Source organism: Alexandromys fortis, unplaced genomic scaffold (assembly GCF_014885135.2).
Source record: "Alexandromys fortis isolate MF-2015 unplaced genomic scaffold, M_Fortis_MF-2015_v1.1 scaffold_86, whole genome shotgun sequence".
NCBI lineage: Eukaryota > Metazoa > Chordata > Mammalia > Rodentia > Cricetidae > Alexandromys > Alexandromys fortis.
Window position 1 is genome coordinate 3,514,298 of NW_026067965.1, and position 18,803 is coordinate 3,533,100.

The 18,803-nt window shown below is 54.9% G+C and overlaps 1 protein-coding gene across 1 annotated transcript; it reads left to right on the forward strand.

Moving 5' to 3' along the window:
• Positions 1-6,332: 6,332 nt before the first annotated feature.
• Positions 6,333-18,178, forward strand: Furin (furin, paired basic amino acid cleaving enzyme). The gene is made up of 16 exons (XM_050153980.1): positions 6,333-6,472; positions 8,820-9,154; positions 9,541-9,639; positions 9,738-9,833; positions 10,261-10,389; positions 10,489-10,565; positions 11,238-11,326; positions 11,791-11,963; positions 13,901-14,113; positions 14,479-14,579; positions 14,687-14,790; positions 14,876-14,993; positions 15,100-15,279; positions 15,565-15,689; positions 15,778-15,888; positions 16,099-18,178. The coding sequence occupies exons 2-16, from the start codon at positions 8,978-8,980 to the stop codon at positions 16,686-16,688; spliced, it is 2,382 nt and encodes a 793-aa protein (XP_050009937.1). The 5' UTR covers positions 6,333-6,472; positions 8,820-8,977; the 3' UTR covers positions 16,689-18,178.
• Positions 18,179-18,803: the final 625 nt, after the last annotated feature.

Genomic DNA, 18,803 nt, shown 5'->3' on the forward strand with positions numbered 1-18,803 from the left:
TGAGTGAACCCCTTACTGTGCTCAGGGCTCCTGAGGACCTTGAGGTCTCCAGTGGTTCAAAAGAATCTGGTCCCCTTGCAGAAGTGTGCCATTTACATGCCTCCCTCCTGGGCCTCTCAGACATGTGTGCCCAGTGCAGGCCCTCAGGTGGGTGGCATCCTGGGAAGAGCAGGCTGGCACAGAACTCTGGGCTCTGCTCTCCAGGTGTACCTGCCCCGTGGAGAAAGCACCGCCCTTCCCCAGGTCTTAGCTGACTTTTCCCCTTGCAGTATTTGGTTTAAGGATTAAAGTTAGTGAAGGAACCTGTAATTTCCAGAATCATCTGTTTCTTTCCTGGCTGCCCACACTACATCCATTGTTTTATTTCTGAAGCCCTTGATAACACCGTTCCAGACATGCTGGTTTGATGTCGTCTGACAGACTAAGCTTTTCTGAGCCAGAGGATGGACAGCTTCTCCATGACCTCCCGCCCAGCTGTTCCTCACATTGTCCCCTCCTGTCAGTTGTGAACACCACCCCGCTTTTGGAGACAGGGTCTCATGTAGTCCAGACTGATCTCAAACTTGGTTGGAGCTGAGGCTGGCCTTTCCTCCTGATCCCCCTGCCGCCGCCTCCCAGGTGCTGAGATTACAGACTTGTATCACCATGAGTGAGTTTTAGTTTACTTTAGAAGGGTCTTACGATGTAGTCTGGGTTGGTCTCAAACCCAAACCAATCCTCAGCCCCTCTGAGGGCTGGGTTACGAATGTGACCGTCACACCAGGCATTTATTGTCTAGCATCACCATTGGGAACTCCCTAACTGGATTTCCAGAGCAGTGTCTGTGAAGCACCCAAACCGTAAACAATCGGAATCAGCTTTATTGAAGTATAATTGACATACTATGAACCGCATCTATTTAAAGTACACAATTTAGTATGTTTTGACACATGTGCACACCCATGACAATATCGCACAATCAAGATAAGGAACATGTCCATCATCCGGGAGGCTTCCTCTTGCCCCTCCCTACCCACTTCCCATTCCTAGATCTGCTTTCTAAATGTGCCTAACGCTAAGATGTCTCACCCATTTCCCCACGCTAGTCAATGGAGTGTGATCCTTGAGTCACCCTGTCTTTAACATTCTGAAAGGGATGTCCCCAGAAGTCATGAAGATATGTGACATCGTTTGCTCTGCACACTAAATAACCATTGTCAGACTGCCAGATGAGGTGGCCTGGCACCCGAGAGCCATCGGAGTATCCGGTTCCCAGCTACGACTCCCAATGCCTCCAGACTGGCATACCTGACTGTGGATCAGAGGTTTCCCTGGGGTTGTGATTTTGTCACTGGAAGGGATCTGACATAGTCTAGGAACTTGGGGATGTTATTACTGTGGGGGTTGCATCTGGGGTTGGGACCAGAGAGGTGACCGATGCTGGACAGTGCCCACTCAACGCCCACCACGGAGACAGTCTGACCCCAGGCATCAATAGTGTTGAAGGAGAGAAACCCTGTTTGGACGGACGACCAACCAAGGCAGAAGCTCAAGTGATCTTCAAGTCAGCTGTTACGGTGAAGGAGGAGAAGTGGGCTGATTGGAGCAGGAGGACACAAAGCTAAAGTTAAGGACCCTGCGGAGTCTCAGGTCAGAGGTAGCTCTGCCTTCCCGAGGACAAGCCTTAAGGGAACCAGGGCAAGGCACGCAGCACGTATCCGGCAAATGCCTGGCAGACAGGGCTGCACCCAAAGCATTTATTAGGTGCCTAATTGTGGGTAGCACTCATTGGGCACAGAAGGGGAGGCTGAAGACTTCCAGCTGGCCAGAGGAAGCCATTAAAGCACCGAGTGACCAGGATGGAGAGGAGCCAGCGGGAAAAGGTAAGTGCAGACCCACCCCAATAAACGAGAAAATGAGAAAGGCTAGTCATGTTGGGATCCGGTTCCAACGTGACCAGATATGTCACTGCCGCATCACTTCTAGCTTGAGGCTCCTCCCCCCCACCTACAGACACCAATTGGCCTGTCATATAAAGGGTTTTTTCCCAAAGTGGTTTAGCCGGAACTGGAAAGTTACTGCCTGGCGTGACAGGAGCCTCACCGGGGCACCAGCAGCCAACAGGGAAGCCGAAGGGACCAGCAGGATGGATCATCGTGGGTTCTCTGGAGCTAGACGGTGAAGTATGGCAATGCTTTACTCAGTTTTGCATGACTTGAAGCCTTTGCTATTATATTGTAGGAACTATGGAGACGCTGCTATAGACAGGAGCTATGGAGGTTCAGGTAAGAGAAAGAAAGACGCAAGCAAAAAGCTGTCCCATCCCTCCAGGGACAGGAAGCACCCTTTATACACACAGGCTGCGTGTGGTGACTTAAACCAAGGGTGACTGCTACCGAAGGCTTCTGGGTGCCTCAGGGTGGGGAAGGTTTGAGAGGTGGAGACTCCCGCAGTTCCCCAAGGGGACAAAGGGACTGGGTGGATTTTAGCGCTCTGAGGTTAATTATGGATCAACTTTATCTAAGGATAAAGAGAAACTGGCCCCTTCCTCTTACTTCCACCCCTCCAGAGGGCCCCTCTTCTCCCATCTCTAGACTCCAGTCACTCCAGGTCCTAGGGATTCTGTAAAACAGGTAAGTGTCACCGTGGGGGACTCGTCAGGAGTTGAGTGTCAGAGGCAGCTTAGGTTGCAGGTCAATAGGTAGAAGGCGAATAGGAAAACAGAACTACAAACAGAAATTATTTCACCGAGGTGAGGCCTTTTGCCGCTCACTAGCCCGAGAAAGACTTCCAGATCCTGGCCAGCGGAATTGTTGCGAATGCAATCTTTGTGAACTTCCAAACTGGAGAGGAACAGAGTGGAAGCGGCTGTGGGTTAAGCCGGGCAGCTGCTCAACCCGCTGGGTCCCTCCACGTATCCCTCTCCCTCAGTGAGGTGCCTGTATAGATTCTGTCCAGCCAGGCAGCATCAGCGGGGAAGATCACCAAGACACCGCTGGGCCCAACCTCCAAGGATGGGCGGAACCACAGAGGCTTTCATTCTGGGGTGACCTTTTTTTAGGTCACAGGACAATCGGGAGGGGCACTGGGGGGGACCCCCCTGCTAGATAGGGCCAACCCTGTCCCTGTTTCCCCTAAGTGGGTGCTGTTGCTCACAGCCTGAGGAAGAACTCTGACTCACTTCCGGCCTCAGTCTCACCACAGGAGTATTGTTCTTCCCAACTGTGCATGAGGTGTGCTGGTAGGGGCTCCCCCATAATGGCCCCCATAGTTCCCAGCTCCTTCTAAGAGAAGTCTGGGAGGAGCCAGAAGGACGGACAGACTAATCTCCTGGCCTTGAGGACCCTGTGTCCATAGTGTTTTTAAGGGTGCTCAAATTATAGCAGACTCCATTAACTGCATACACATTTACAGAAGGGTAAACTGAGGCTCTGGGAACTTAAGGTTGTCATAATGCAAAATAGTGCCACAGGGATTGGAACTCAACTTTGCTGGATGATTTGCCACATGAATGACTTTAGAAATATATATATATACACACACATACACATATTTCGGGGGAATTTTGAGACAAAGTGTTAATATGCAGTCTTAATCCTGCCTCTGCCTCCCTAGTTCTAGGATTATAGGAAAGTGCTACCACTCCTGGCTCCTTGGCATATTTAACCTTCCTGGGTCTAAACCCCATCCTCAGAAGAACAGTCTAGGATGCAGAAAAGATCCCTAAACAACCGCTGTGTGAACTTCATGGGGTTTGCGGTTCCGGTGAAGCCAAACCACATGGAGCCGGCTTAGGATAGTGCCTAGCCCCGAGGAGCACTCAGCGGCTTTACCCGTGTTAAAAACCCTCAAGGAGAGGATGGGATAGCATTTTGTAGCCAGGTTATCTCACAGACATCGAGAAGGGTTTGGGCAGAGGCTGCTGACGACCTTGGAACAACCCAGCCTGGGAAGTTCTTGGCCCTGTTTCCCCTCTTCTTTCTTAGCTCCAGCAGAATGTCGACCTCGGCCAAGTAGCACAGCCGTTTTCTAGGGCAGGAACCCAGGGAGGGAAGGGTTCTGGCTGGTATATTCTAAGTAGCTTGGCGTGAAGCGCTGCCAAATCCGAGGCCTGCTAAGTTGTGTGATTTAAGGAAAATTATTTAAACTTTGTGTGCCTCAGTTTCCTTATCTGTAAAGTGGGGTTATTAAATCAGCCTGATCGGATTATGTGGATTAAAGAATGTACATAAGGAGAAGATAATGTGAACTGATTGGCCCAGTGCCTGGCTCTCCGTTGTTGCAGGGGGCGGGGAGGGGGGGGGGAGACCAAACATAAAAGGGGGTGGGCTATTTCTGTTTATCCACCTGTCTCTACAGAAGCAAATAAAAGTCTGCCTCCTCTAGCAGGAGGCGCGAGGGCTGCCCTGCCGCCGCCGTGAGGTCCGACCAGTGAGGGAGTGGAGTTGCCCCAGGTCCGCCATCCCAGGGCGCTTCCCGGGACTGTCCCCCAAACTCAGGGCTCTGGAGCCGGGACCGCGGGGAAGGCAGGGCCAGCCTGGGCTCCCCACGACTCCCGGCCCCTTCCCTCGCCATCCCGCCGGCGTCTCTGAGACCGCCTGCCGGGGAGTTCGCGGGGCCGAGAGCCGAGCCCGGCGCGGACGGAGGGGCCGCGCTCCTACCCGCCCCGCCGGCAGCCGCAGCCAGGGCGCCCTAAAGGCCGCGGGGCCCGCCGCGTGGGGCGCTCGGAACGCTCGCCCGGCACGGGCGGCGAGCGGGCCGGGCCGGCGGCGGCCGCGGAGCGCGGAGGTGGCGCCGCGAGGGGGAGGGGCGCGGCGCGGAGGAGGAGGAGGAGCCGGGGCCGCCGCCGCCGCCGCCGCCGTGACAGCGGCCCGAGTAAACAAGCCGCGCCGCCGCGGCCGGGCCGCTGCCCCCGCCCGCGCCCGAGCCCAGGCCGAGCCTTGCCCTGGTCGCCGGCCGGGCCGAGGCCGCACCGCCGCGCCTCCCCGCCTGCGCGCCGTGACGCCGCTGCCGGGCGCGGGGACCGCCCGAGCCAGGCCCCCGCCGCCTGGCTCCGCGCTCGGCCGAAGGCTGCCGAGCAGCCGCGGCCGGCGCTCGCCCGGAAAAGTTTCCCCGCCCGGGCTCCCTAGGGTAAGCGGCGAGGGCGCGCGGCCCCGGGGCCGGGAAGGCGGCGCGCCGGGGAGCCGGGCCCGGAGCTGGCGTGGGGAGGGGGGGAGGGAGCGCGGAACCGGGCGGCGCAGCCCCGGGCCTCGCCGGCCGCCGGTCTCTGGCCGCGGGTTCCCGGCCGCCGCGGTGGGAGGACGGGAGCAGCGCAGCCCACCTGAGCGCGGGGCTTGGGGCCCGCGCCGGTACTTTTCCGCTGGGGCCGGGGCGAGCCCTCTGACCTCAGGAAACGCCGGCGGGGCCCCTGCTGGGGCGGGCCGGGCAGAGCATTCCGAGGGCGCTGGGTGCTCACGCCTGCCCCGCCGACCTCCGGAGCCCCGGCGGCTCGGGCCTGTGCCCCCCCCCCGCCCCGCGGGACGCGCTCCTGGTAGGGACACGGGGTCCTCGGGCAGAGGACCGCACACCTGTGCGGCCGGAGCAGCCGGGGGCGGGATCGGCGGACGGGCGCGCGCAGGCCGGCTCGGGGAGGTCTGGGTTTGCCTCCTGCCGAGGCCTTGGCGGAGGCCCCTGCTGCCCCCGTCGGGTGGCTTGGTCGAGGGGCGGCCTGCTTGCCAGACAGGTCTGACGGCAGACGCTGGTCTGGTCAGTGCCTACTTTCCCCACCGCCTCTGGTCCTTGGCGCCTGGGGGAAGGCGACTTTCATCCCTCTGGAGCGCTGGGGTTCTCTTTGACTTGGGAAGTACCAAGGCAATGCAGGTGATGTGGCCCTGGGAGGGCCTGTGGCTGCTGGCCAGGTGTGGGCACAGCGAAGGAGAGTGGCTGAGCAGATTCGGTGTGTGTTTGTTTCCTATATTGGGCTTCTATCTAAAATTTACATTTTTAAGAAGGTTCGTTGGCTTTTCTTAAAAAAAAAAAAAAAGTTTTAAAGCCGCTGGCTTTTAATAGTTTTTAACCACCAAGGAAACTGAGGCCCAGAAAGAGGAAATGACTTGTGTAAGATCACACAAGGAACAGTAGTTGAGCCAGGACTAGGAGTTAGAATTCCATGGGAGTGTATGTGTGCCGGTAACAGACCTGCCTTGGGGTCTCTGCTAGAAAGAGACCTGACCGGGTTTCTTCTGTGACTTGCTCTGGGCTGCTGTCTCAGCCAGGTCTCCAGGCCCCAGGAAACAACAGCCACACCTGGTGGTTGGTGCAGTTCTGATACCTGGGCTGTCTCTGTTGGCAGGTTCTAGGGAGGGAGAGAAAGACTTTGCCCAAGAAAACAGCTAGGGACAGCACCAAGGCTCAGTCTGTAGCCGGGCCCCAGAGCTGAGTGCTGGGCAGGACTGACCCAGAGAAGCTAGAAATATATCCAGCCTCCTTGTTTGAGACAACCGGGACTCAGAGGGTGAGTCAGAGTCTGGGATGGGGGTGGGGAGAAGCCTGTTCATTCATTGTTCTCAGCGTGTGTGTGTGTGTGTGTGTGTGTGTGTGTGTGTGTGTGTGTGTGTGTGTGTGTGTTGGGGGGGTCCTCTATGTCAGATGTTGAGGCATGGCTGTCTGATGTCTGCTGTCCATCGCCTACCCTTGCCGTAGGTGAGGACACTTGGTGGAGGGAGGCAGATCCCCTTTCTTAGGGGTGGGGAGATTCCCATTCTGTTCAGTTGTGCCTGAAGCGTGAGTGCTTGCTCGTGGACTGCTGCAAGGTAATTAAATAGTTGGTTAATCACCTCTAACACCACGCAGTTGTGGCTGCATCTACGGTTTGCCAGAACCTGGGCTGGACCCAGACAGACCCTGCCGGAATTCGGAAGCTGTAGGCAGGTCTCCCAACTTTGGGCCGGGAGTCTGCCTGGTGTCTAAACCCAAGAGGTTTAGATGTCACAGGAGAGCAGGCCTTTCCTCTAAGCCCCACATCTTCTTAAATGAGGGCTTGGGGTCCCTGTACCCCTTAGCACTGGAGCCTCTGATTAGCCATAAATAGTGGCTTTATCTCCCAAGGGGACAGGGGACTGGAACTCCCAGGCACGTCTTGGGAGCCCTTTGGACTCTGCCCTTCGGGTATTGATTCTGCATTGTGGATGTCTCCTGCCATCAGCTGTCAGGTTATTTTGGTGTAAACTGAAAATACTCCAGGAATTGTGTGTGGAGTCCCCCCAGCCTGTAGGGTGAGACAACAGCAGTTTGGGAGGCCTGTTGTAGCTCCCTGAGAATCCGGTGGTGAGCAGATCTGTCCTGCTCCGCTGAGGTAACATTCAGGTCACCATCTGAGTGAATGGCCACCTCTGAGGCTGGGACTCTGGAGTGGGGGGTGGGGGGCATCAGGAACCTTGGGCAGACTCAAACACTTGGCCCTGAGACAGGATACCCCCAGCAGCCTACTGGAGCCTGCCCTAGCTTCCACCTACCCCAGGAGCTTGGCTTGTGGTTAGCTGGGGGCCCTTTCTGGGGACAGTTATGTGGCCCCTGGTAGAGAGGTCCTGCTGTCTGTTTGCTGAAGGAGGAAAAACATCACTCAGGACTATTGATTCAGCCTCACCTTGGTGCTCCTGGCTCAGCAGCCAGTGTTTGCCCTGACTGCCCGGCTCAGATTACGCAAGGTGGTGGGTCAGGAACAAGCAAGGGGGCAGCTCTGAGCCCTGCCTCTAAAGATGGCTGTCATCTTACTTAGTCCTAGAGGGAGGTGAAGCCTCAGGAATCCCTTGTGCTCAGAACATGGTTTCCCAGCCCCCCCCCCCACAACTTAAGTCACCCACTCTTTCCTTGCAGGGACTCTGTTTTCAAAGAACTCCTATAGCTAACCGTTTTCGCTGAACCGGGATACCCTAATGAGCTGGGTAGACCCTGTACGTTTTTTAAAGAGCTAGCATGTTATTCTTTTTATAAAATATAGCTAGGTGTGAGAACATACGATCGCACAAAGACAAGAAGTAACAGTTCCTGCTCAGATTCTCACCATCTCCAGGGAACCATTGTTAGCATTGCAGTGGGTGTCCTTCCAGATTTTGTTTTGGTTTTGTATAAACATGCATCTATAGTTTTAAGAAAACAAAATGGAATCCTGTGTACATGCCACTTTATAATGTATCTTTCTTTCTTTGGATATTGTTTGTTTTTTATTTTGAATGACTCAAGCCCTGCTTGTATTCTTAATGGAGAAAGGCTTGTGAAGGGAGATGATGGGTCCATGTGTCTGTCTGTCTGACCGGTAGGGGTAGGAGCTGGATTCTTGCAGAGACATTTCAGGGGTTTGTGGAGTGTGCACGTGTCTGGTGAAGCTGGGGACGTTGGATCCCTTGGAGCTACAATTATAAGCAGTTGTGACCCATGCACTACAGGTGCTGGGACCAGCCTGGTCCTCGGGAGCTCAGTGCTCTTACCACAGAGCCAGCCCTGACCACTGTTTTTTGTTTGTTTGTTTGTTTTTTGTTTTGAGGCCTGCTCTCTTCCCAAGCCTGAAGCTTGTGAATTTGTGTAGGTTGGCCAGCCAACAAGCCCCAGGATCCTAGTGTCTCTCCCTGCTCCCAGTGCAGGCTGCCAAGCCTACTTTTTTATGTGGGTCCTGGGACTCTAAACTCTGGTCCTCATACTGGGAAAGCAGTGAATGTCCTTCCTGAGCCATCTTCCCAACCCCTCAGGTGTTTGTTTTATCCACCTCCCCTGAAACGCCTGTTAGCCTAAGCATTGAAGACAGGAAAACGGTATTAGTGTGTGATGAGAACGGACTGACGCGGTGTCCTTTCTTGTTCCCTCAGAGCCGGCTCTCATCCTGCCCTCCAGCCCTGCCCATCTCGGCCCCATGCCCCCACCAGTCAGCTCCGGGCCCCCGGCAGTGAGCAGGCACGTGGCAGCCGAGGCCCTGTGACCAGGCCAGGGAGACGGGAGCTCCGGGGTCCCAGTCATCTGCCCCCCCATGGAGCTGAGGCCCTGGTTGCTATGGGTGGTAGCAGCAGCAGGAGCCTTGGTCCTGCTAGCAGCTGATGCTCGTGGCCAAAAGGTCTTCACCAACACTTGGGCTGTGCACATCTCTGGAGGCCCAGCTGTGGCTGACAGCCTGGCACGGAAGCATGGGTTCCACAACCTGGGCCAGGTAGGTTTCTTACCTGGCCTATTGGTATAACTTCAGGACATTGCCCCGTGTGGTGAGGAGGGTGAGGGCAGGGGCTTTTGCACCGTAAAGCAGTTTGTCTTCCAGGGCATCTAAACAAGAGGCAGGTTCTGGGTGACTGGGATGGGATCTGTGGCATTGCTCTATTAGTGGGCTTTTATCATAGGTTGCTTAGAAAGCCCAGCACATCCAAATGAGGGGTGTCCCTCTCTATCCCTTGCCTGTTATCGTGGGTCCTAGCAGCAAACAGATGCCCCCCCACACCACTTGTCTTTGTGAGCTCCCCAGCAGCCTTGTCCACCCCCTTTCTTCCTCCCCCAGGGACTGCCAGATGGAAGGCCCATCTCAGTCTCGCTGCTTTATTACAGATCTTCGGTGACTATTACCACTTCAGGCACAGAGCAGTGACAAAGCGGTCCCTGTCGCCTCACCGCCCGCGGCACAGCCGGCTACAGAGGGAGCCTCAAGTAAGTGTGGCCCTGGCCCTTCTGGCTCCCATCCCCTTCTGTTCTGAGCGCCCCCAACACTTCGCACACCCCCACACACTTATCTACTTCATTCCCAGGTAAAGTGGCTGGAGCAGCAGGTCGTAAAGCGAAGGACCAAGAGGGACGTGTATCAGGAGCCCACAGACCCCAAGTTCCCCCAGCAGTGGTACCTGGTATGCTGCCTTCCTGGGTTCTAGTCTTCTCCCCACCACTGGGAGGGGCTGTGCGTGGATGAGGCTCACTCTGGGGCTTCTGATTCTTCCCCCCTTTTCTCTGCCTCTAGCCCACTGGTCTCAACCTTCCCATTGCTGCAGCTCCTCATGTTGTGGTGACCCCACCCGTAAAATTATTTCATTGCCACTTCATGGCTGCAGTTTTGCTACTGTTATGAATCATAATGTAAATAATTCGGAGCTAGAGGGTTGCGAGGGGTCATGACCTACAGGTTGAGAACCCCTGCTCTAGCCCGTCCTGCCTTCCCGGAGTCTGTGTGCCCGGTAGAAAGCAGTGGCGGCATTTTAAGATCGAGGTTTGAGGGTGGAACGGGTTCTCTGAGCTAACAACCAAATATTTCTGGTGATGGACTGGTTGTCTCTGCAGTCTGGTGTCACTCAGCGAGACCTGAATGTGAAGGAAGCCTGGGCACAGGGCTTCACAGGTCACGGCATTGTGGTCTCCATCCTGGACGACGGCATCGAGAAGAATCACCCTGACTTGGCAGGCAATTATGTGAGGAGTGGCTGAGTGGTTGTGACCCAGGCAGGGCCTCTAGGGCCTATTCTGTCATCGCTGTGGTTAGCAGCTCCTGATGACGGCCTGTTCTTACAGGATCCTGGAGCCAGTTTTGACGTCAATGACCAGGACCCCGACCCCCAGCCTCGGTACACACAGATGAATGACAACAGGTGAGGAGGCCTCTGGGCCTCTAGGGTGAGTCTGATGTCACATGTCCCACCTAAAAACTGAAGTCTCTCTGGGCATGGTGGCATATTCTTTTAATTTAACCAGCACTTGAGAAGGAGATGTTGGCAGATGCTGTGAATTTGAGGTCTGGTCTACACAGTGAGTTCCAAGCTAGCCAGCTGCGTAGTGGCTATGCAATAACAACCAAGGTTGGTGGTGGCGCAGCCTCTAATCCCAGCATTGGGGAGGCAGAGGCTGATGGATCTCTGTGAGTTCTAGGCCAGCCTGATCTACAGAGTGAGTTCCAGGACAGCCAGGGGCTACACAGTAAAACTCTAAAACAAACAACCCCACAACCGAGTCTTTGATTTTAGTCCCAGTCACCCAAGGGAGTTTTAGTTTTGGTCTTTTGAGACATGGTTTTCATATGTAGCCCTGACTGTCCCGGAACTTGCTCTGCAGACCGGGCTGGACTCAAACTCAGATCCTCCGCACCCAGATCCAAGGGAGGTTTTGATCGGAGCAAAGAAGACTACAGGCCCCACAGGGGAAGTGCTGTGCACACACGAGGGATGGTGGATGTAGCTCAAGGTCCTTCCTGATCCTTCCACTCCTCAAGCTCGATCTGCTACACTCTGTCCACCACACTAATGCTGTGCTCTCGACCCTGGCAGGCACGGCACTCGGTGTGCAGGTGAAGTGGCAGCAGTGGCCAACAACGGTGTCTGTGGTGTAGGTGTAGCTTACAACGCCCGAATTGGAGGTGGGTATGAGCCTTGGCCCTGGGTCCACATTGAAGGTAGTAGGGACCTCTTTGGAAGATTTTTCTGCCCACGGCCACCTTCCACAATGGTTCTTTAGGCAGCATGCTAGTCTGTGGGAGGTCCTTAGCCATTGGAAAAACTGGAACCCCAGTGCTGGTAGCATAGGAGAGCCGGTGCCAGCGTCTCCCTTACTCAGCACAACCTTGGATCCCTTGCTCCTCTGAGGCCCCAGGCTCTTCCTCGTGAAGAGTGTGTAGTCTTGGGGAGAAGGTCACATCCTCTGTCCTCTTTGGGTCGTGTTTGTGAAAGGCAGTGGTAGACAACTGATGGGGCCTTGGGTTTCCCAGCATTGGCCTCTCCTCTTTCTTGCTCCTCCCTGGGGTTCAGGCTGGGCCTGTGCCTACGGGTGCCCCTGGCAGCTGGACCCACGCGGCATCCCTTTTCCCACCCCCTCTGCGGCCAGGGGTGCGCATGTTGGATGGCGAGGTGACTGATGCAGTAGAGGCTCGTTCGCTGGGCTTGAACCCCAACCACATCCACATCTACAGCGCCAGCTGGGGCCCTGAGGACGATGGCAAAACCGTGGATGGGCCAGCCCGTCTCGCTGAAGAGGCCTTCTTTCGGGGAGTTAGCCAGGTGAAGTGGGGGTTCAATGCCAGCCCTGGAAATCAGGCTGGCTAATTCTATCTTTTACATTTGTTCTCCTCCTTGTTTTCTATTTTAGATACTGTTTTTTTCTTTCTTTCTGTTTATCTTTCGGTTTTCCAAGCAGGGTTTCACCGTGTAACAGCCTTGGCTGTGGTGGAACTCCCTTTGTAGACCAGGCTGACCTTGCACTCACAGAGATCCACTTGCCTTTGCCACCAAGTACTGAGATTAAAGGCATGAGCCACCACTTCTTGGCCCTTGTTTTTGAGACAAGGTCTTCCTATGTGGTTTTTTTTTTTTTTTTTTTTCCCTATGTGGTTTTGACTGTCCCAGGGTCAAGGTTGCCATGTAACCTTGTAACCCAGGCTCGCCTCGAACTCATGACTCTGCTGCTTCAGCTTCCTGACGTTGAAATTACAGGTGTGCGCCACCATGCCTCCTGGCTTCTGTGTTTAATTTTAATATTGACAAAAGTGGTAAAATGAAATGTTATAGAAGCCAGAGAAATGTTCCAGTGGTTTAGAGCACTGGCTGCTCTTGTAGAGAACCTGCGAATGGTTCTCAGAACCCACATAGTGACTCACAGCTATCAGTAACTCCAGTTCCAGGGATCTGGTGCCCTCTTCTGGCCTCTTAGAGCACCAGACACACTTGTACTACATGTACATACATAGATCAAAACACTCATAAAAAATCATAAATTTTATGGACTGGAGAAATGGCTTAGCAATCAAGAGCACTGGCTGCTCTTCCAGAGGACCAGAATTCAATTCCCAGCACCCATGTGGCAGCTCACAACTGTCTGTAATTCCAGTTCCCTAGGGATCTGGCACCCTCATGTAGACATACATACACATTAAAAAAATTTTAAAACTAAATGTTATTAAAATATTAAGGAGTTGGAGACTGACAGTGAATAAGTGACGTTTGAATAAGGTTCTGATTTTTGTTTTGTTTTGTTTTTTTTTCTTTGGTTTTTCAAGACAAGGTTTCCCTGTGTAACAGTCCTAGCTGTCCTGGAACTGACTCTTGTAGACCAGGCTGGCCTCAGACTCACAGGGATTTGCCTGCCTCTGCCTCCCGAGTGCTGGGATTAAAGTGTGCACAACTACTGCCTGGCCAAGGTCCTGATTTTTTAATTTTATATTTATTTTATATGTATAAATGTTTTAATGGTTTGCATGTATGTACACCACATGCTCACCTGTTAAAGTCCCTGAAACTGGGATTATGGATGGCTGTGAGCCACCATGAGTGCTGAGACTCAAACCCAGGTCTTCTTCAAGAGCAACGGGTTCCCTTAACTGCTGAGCTAATTCTCCAGCCCTAACTTTTTTTTTTATTTGGGGCAAAGATTGCAGTGTTATATTAAGCATAGACATTACGTATTTTAGGCAGGTCCTCTGCCGTGGAGCTGCATCCCGTCCTGAGACCATGGGTTTGATCTCAGCATCACCACAGATAATACGTGACAGGATCTAAAAGAGATGTTGGCAGGTACAGCATCTGCACACAGCTGGATGACTGAGTTCAAGCCCCGGTGCCCATATACATGTGGAAGGAGAGAACCAGCTCCGCATAGTTGTTCTCTGACCACTACATGGGCACCATGGCATGCACAGCCACAGCACATATCATATAGTAATTGTTTGAGAGAGAGAGCATCCATTACCCCATCCTGTGGGGATCACACCACTCTGAACCTAGGCTGCTTTGATTTGATGCCCAAGCCTAAGTGTGCATACATACTGATCTATAGGGATCTTTATTTAGGTGGATCCTAGAAGTGAGCTGAGACCCCAGAGATGGGGCTCCCATCTTCTCAGGCTGCTGCAGCATCTTCCTACTGCACCTCTGTATCCCTTATCCCCTCCCCCACCAACTCATGCCCCATCTTGAGTAACCTTGGCCTGCTTTGTTCACAGGGTCGTGGGGGTTTGGGCTCCATCTTCGTCTGGGCCTCGGGGAACGGGGGCCGGGAGCATGACAGCTGCAACTGTGACGGCTACACCAACAGCATCTACACCTTGTCCATCAGCAGCGCCACGCAGTTTGGCAACGTGCCCTGGTACAGTGAGGCCTGCTCCTCCACGCTGGCCACCACCTACAGCAGTGGCAACCAGAATGAGAAGCAGATTGTAAGTCTTCCCCAGGCTTGGGAACTGGGTCAGAGGGCTTCTTGTTCTCTGCTTGGGGCCCCATTAGATCTCATCTGCTCTCATCCCTGTGTGGCCTTGTGGAATGTGTGCCGAGAGCTGGAGTCCCTTGTAGACTCTTGAGGGCTGCAAAAGAAGTACAGTCTCCCTGAAAACCTGCTTTCCTCCAACCTCTGATTGATCCACCTTAATCCTTGAGAGAAGGGGCTATGCATGTTAGCAAGGTAGAAGCTGGGATCCAAGTGTCTCGACTTCTGGGGTACCGAGTGCTCTAGGCAGGACAGGCAGGTGGCTCCTTTACTCCCCCCAACATCCATCATGGTTTCAACACCATTGTCCTCTGGCAGGTGACAACTGATTTGAGGCAGAAGTGCACAGAATCTCACACGGGCACCTCAGCTTCTGCCCCGTTGGCAGCTGGCATCATTGCTCTCACCCTGGAGGCCAAGTAAGTGGACAAGCAAGCGCCTGTCCCCGCAGCGCTCTCTGTAAAGGAGCTGTTTGCTCCTGCTGTGTTCCAGAAAGCCTGACCCTTGGACTTTGCCTTCTTTTCAGTAAGAACCTCACCTGGCGGGACATGCAGCACCTGGTGGTACAGACCTCAAAGCCAGCCCACCTCAATGCTAATGATTGGGCCACCAACGGTGTGGGCCGGAAAGGTGAGGAATGGTGACCCAGAGGTTCAAACTCTGAGGTAGGATGGGGCACTCCTGCTTCCCTGTTGACCCTTCCCTGTCTCTGCAGTGAGCCATTCGTATGGCTATGGGCTGTTGGATGCAGGTGCCATGGTGGCCCTGGCTCAGAACTGGACAACAGTGGCCCCCCAGCGGAAGTGCATCATTGACATCTTGGTGGAACCCAAGTAAAAACTGGGCCCTGAATGTGGGGGGGGGCAAATCGGCCTGAGAGTTCTGGGGCGCCCGCTGGCCACTCCTGTCCTGCTGACTCACGTGGTACTTTCTGCGTAGGGACATTGGCAAACGGCTAGAGGTGCGCAAGTCTGTGACGGCGTGCCTGGGCGAGCACAACCACATCACCCGGCTGGAACATGCTCAGGCACGGCTCACCCTGTCTTACAACCGCCGTGGCGACCTGGCCATCCACCTTGTCAGCCCCATGGGCACCCGCTCCACCTTACTGGCTGCCAGGTGCTCACCATGTCCCCTTTGCACTCTCGCTTCCAGATCATTGTCACTTTATCTCCAAGACTCCAGCAAGCATCAGGGACACTTGGGGGAGGGACAGCCATGTCCTCTGGGACTCCCCCATCATGGGAATCCTTGCCTGAGACCCATTTTTTCGTGCCAGTTGTGTGTGTCCCCTGGTTAAGAGCATCTGGGAAACAGCCTTCCTAGTCCAGTCATTTCCAGTCATGAGGGACGGATAGCGTATGTCCCATATGTCATGGGCTACATGGAACTCTCTTCCTCCAGACCCCATGACTACTCCGCTGATGGGTTTAATGACTGGGCTTTCATGACAACTCATTCCTGGGATGAGGACCCCTCTGGCGAATGGGTCCTAGAGATTGAAAACACCAGCGAAGCCAACAACTATGGTATGGAGAGTGGTGGGGGGCTGCTGGGCTCTAGGCTGTTGACACGGTGCTCACACCCTTGACCCTTCTCTTATGAACCCGGGAATAGGGACGCTGACCAAGTTTACGCTCGTACTATATGGCACAGCTCCTGAGGGGCTCACTACACCTTCTGAAAGCAGCGGCTGCAAAACCCTCGCCTCCAGCCAGGCCTGCGTGGGTCAGTAGTGGATGTGGTTACGGCTGGGAAGGTTGCAGGGATGGGACTGGAATGGTGGAGTCAGAGGGGACAGTGATGGTCTAGCAGCTAAAGAAAAAAGGCTCCTGGGGACAGTAGGTCCACTGTGGCTGGACCTAGGGTAGAGAGCTCAGTGGCTTAGAGGCTGCAGTGCCCTTGACTAATGCTCCCCATCCTCTCTTGTGCTGGCAGTGTGCGAGGAAGGCTTCTCATTGCACCAGAAAAGCTGTGTCCAGCACTGCCCACCAGGCTTCACACCCCTAGTCCTCGATACACACTACAGCACTGAGAATGATGTGGAGATCATCCGTGCCAGCGTCTGCACCTCCTGTCACACCTCATGTGCCACATGCCGGGGCCCAGCTCCCACAGACTGCCTCAGCTGCCCCAGCCATGCCTCCCTGGACCCTGTGGAGCAAACCTGCTCCCGGCAAAGCCAGAGCAGCCGAGAGTCTAGGCCTCAGCAGCAGCCTCCTGCACTGCCCCCGGGGGTGGAGGTGGAGCCCCGGCTGCAGGCTGGGCTGCCCTCTCATCTGCCTGAGGTGGTGGCCGGCCTCAGCTGCCTTTTCATCCTGCTGGTCTTCGGTGCCGTCTTCCTGGTCCTGCAGCTGCGCTCTGGCTTCAGCTTCCGGGGAGTGAAGGTGTACACCATGGACCGCGGCCTCGTTTCCTACAAGGGGCTGCCCCCAGAAGCCTGGCAGGAGGAGTGCCCGTCTGACTCAGAAGAGGATGAGGGCCGGGGCGAGAGGACCGCCTTTATAAAAGACCAGAGCGCCCTTTGACGAGCCCACTCCCACCCCATCAAATTGATCCCTTCCTCGGGCACTTTTTAATTCACCAAAGTATTTTTTTATCTTGGGACTGGGTTTGGACCCTAGTTGGGAGGTAAGAGGGGCAGACACTGCTTCCTACCCCACCCTTGGGCCTACCTGTTTGCCTGAGGTGGGGACCCAGAAGCCTCACCCCCTCCCACCCCTCCACGTGGAGAAGGAGTATAATCTTTAGGGCAGCTTCCAAGGCCCAGCTGGAGTTCTGCGGAGTGAAGAGGGGCGGCCTTTCTCGGGGTCCTGACTGCTGCAGCCCTACCCGTTCCTGCCCCTCAGAAAGCAATAATGGTCCCCATCCAGGCAACAGGGAGGCCGGCCAGGAGGTACTGAAGACGGCGGCCACCTCTCCAAGGGCTTTTGCATCCCCTGACCCTCAAGCTCGTGGGTGAGCCTCCACAGCCGCTGCAGTTGTAGGAAGGGACCAAAGCGAAGCAGGCACTGTCCAGCTCCAGCGTGCCCACCCTTACATGCCCTCAGCCTGCCTCTGCACTCCGGGCCGAGCTGGGCAGGCACGGGCCAAACTAAAGCTCTGGGGGCCTTACGCTGGTGTCCTGACATCCTGTCAATGACACCTTCCCCCCCCCCTGCCAGGGCCCTGTTTTCTGAGCCCGGGGCTGCCTGGGCTGTTGGCACTCACAGTACCGGAGCCCCTGGGTGGGTGATGGGAAGGGACGGTGGCCCAGCCGGCCCCTCCCGCCTCCCACCCGATGCTGCTTTCCCCTGTGGGGATCTCAGGAGCTGTTTGAGGATATATTTTCACTTTGTGATTATTTCACTTTAGATGCTGATTTTTGTTTTTGTATTTTTAATGGGGGTAGCAGCTGGACCATTGACCTCCTCACACCCATGCCCACCCTGCCCTTCCCATGGCTGCCCAGCCCTGAGGTAGAGGGGCCTGCAGCATATTGCTGAGGAGTAGGGAATAACTAAGCCCCGTGCCCTGAAGAGGCAGGCTGGCCAGGTGGGCTCTAGGAAAGGGGGTTATGGTAAGGGGGGTAGACTGACATCTGTGTTTCAAATGGGGTTGTGCCAAGGGCTTATGGGTCACTGGCTCTCCAGTGCCAGGGGTGGGCAGGTGGCGGCACCAAGCCCTTTCTAACACTGTGCCCTGGTGGAGAAAGCATAGCCTATGATGCCCCCCAAGCCCTCTCTTCTGATGTGCCTTTTGCACCCCTCCCATTAGGACAATCAGTCCCCTCCCACCTGGGACCCCCTTTTTCTTTTCCCTAGTCTTTCCTCTGGTACCCAGCCTACCTGCCCAGGGGTGCCCCTTCTGCCCACCCCTCATGGCCATCCCGGCTGGTTTTGTAAGATACTGGGTTGGTACACAGTGATTTTTTTTTCCTTGTAATTTAAACAGGCCTGGCATTGTTGGTTCTATTTAATGGACACAAGATAATGTTAGAGGTTTTAAAGTGATTAAACGTGCAGACTATGCAAACCAAGCCTGGTCTCTGGTGTGCTTCTCTTGCTCTTCCCAGGACTCTTCACTGGGCTCAGCTGGGGACAGGTGGGAACTGGGGGCCAGTTTGGCTCAGTGGTGCCTTGACTGCAGAAAGCTGAAATGTCTCCAGGGGGCTGGGGCGTCCTGTGCTGAGCAGGTGTGCCAGCTTCCTGGGCAAGGCCTAGAGGGTGAGCCAAGTGAAGTCACCTGGGCACCAGCTACAGAGCTGAGGTCTAAGGGGAGTCTGAGTGAGCCAATCTGACTTGTTTGCTTGTTAGTGGGTGTGCACATGCTTTTGTGTGTGTGCTTGTTTGTGTATGTGTGTGCTTGTTTGTGTGCACGTGCTTGTGTGTGTGCTTGTTTGTGTGCACGTGCTTGTGTGTGTGCTTGTTTGTGTATGCATGTGCTTGTTAGTGTTGTGTGTGTCTGCTTGTTTGTGTGCTTGTTGTGTGTGTGTGTTGCATGTGTGCAGCCAGGCAGAAGTGGGGGTGGGGGGCTGGGAGAAAGGAGGCCAGGGGATGTAACACAAGCTAGTTTGATCTGGGTAGAGAAGCTTCAGTTGAAAAATTGCCTTTCATCAGACTGGCCTCTGGGCAAGTCTGGGGAGCATTTTCTTAATGGCTGAT

Coding starts and splice junctions, on each gene's coding strand:
- Furin (XM_050153980.1), top strand. CDS start 8,978: ATGGAGCTGAGGCCCTGGTTGCTATGGGTGGTAGCAGCAGCAGGAGCC. Junction 14,994..15,099: donor GACATCTTGGTGGAACCCAA/GTAAAAACTGGG, acceptor CTTTCTGCGTAG/GGACATTGGCAAACGGCTAG. Junction 15,280..15,564: donor TCCACCTTACTGGCTGCCAG/GTGCTCACCATG, acceptor CTCTTCCTCCAG/ACCCCATGACTACTCCGCTG.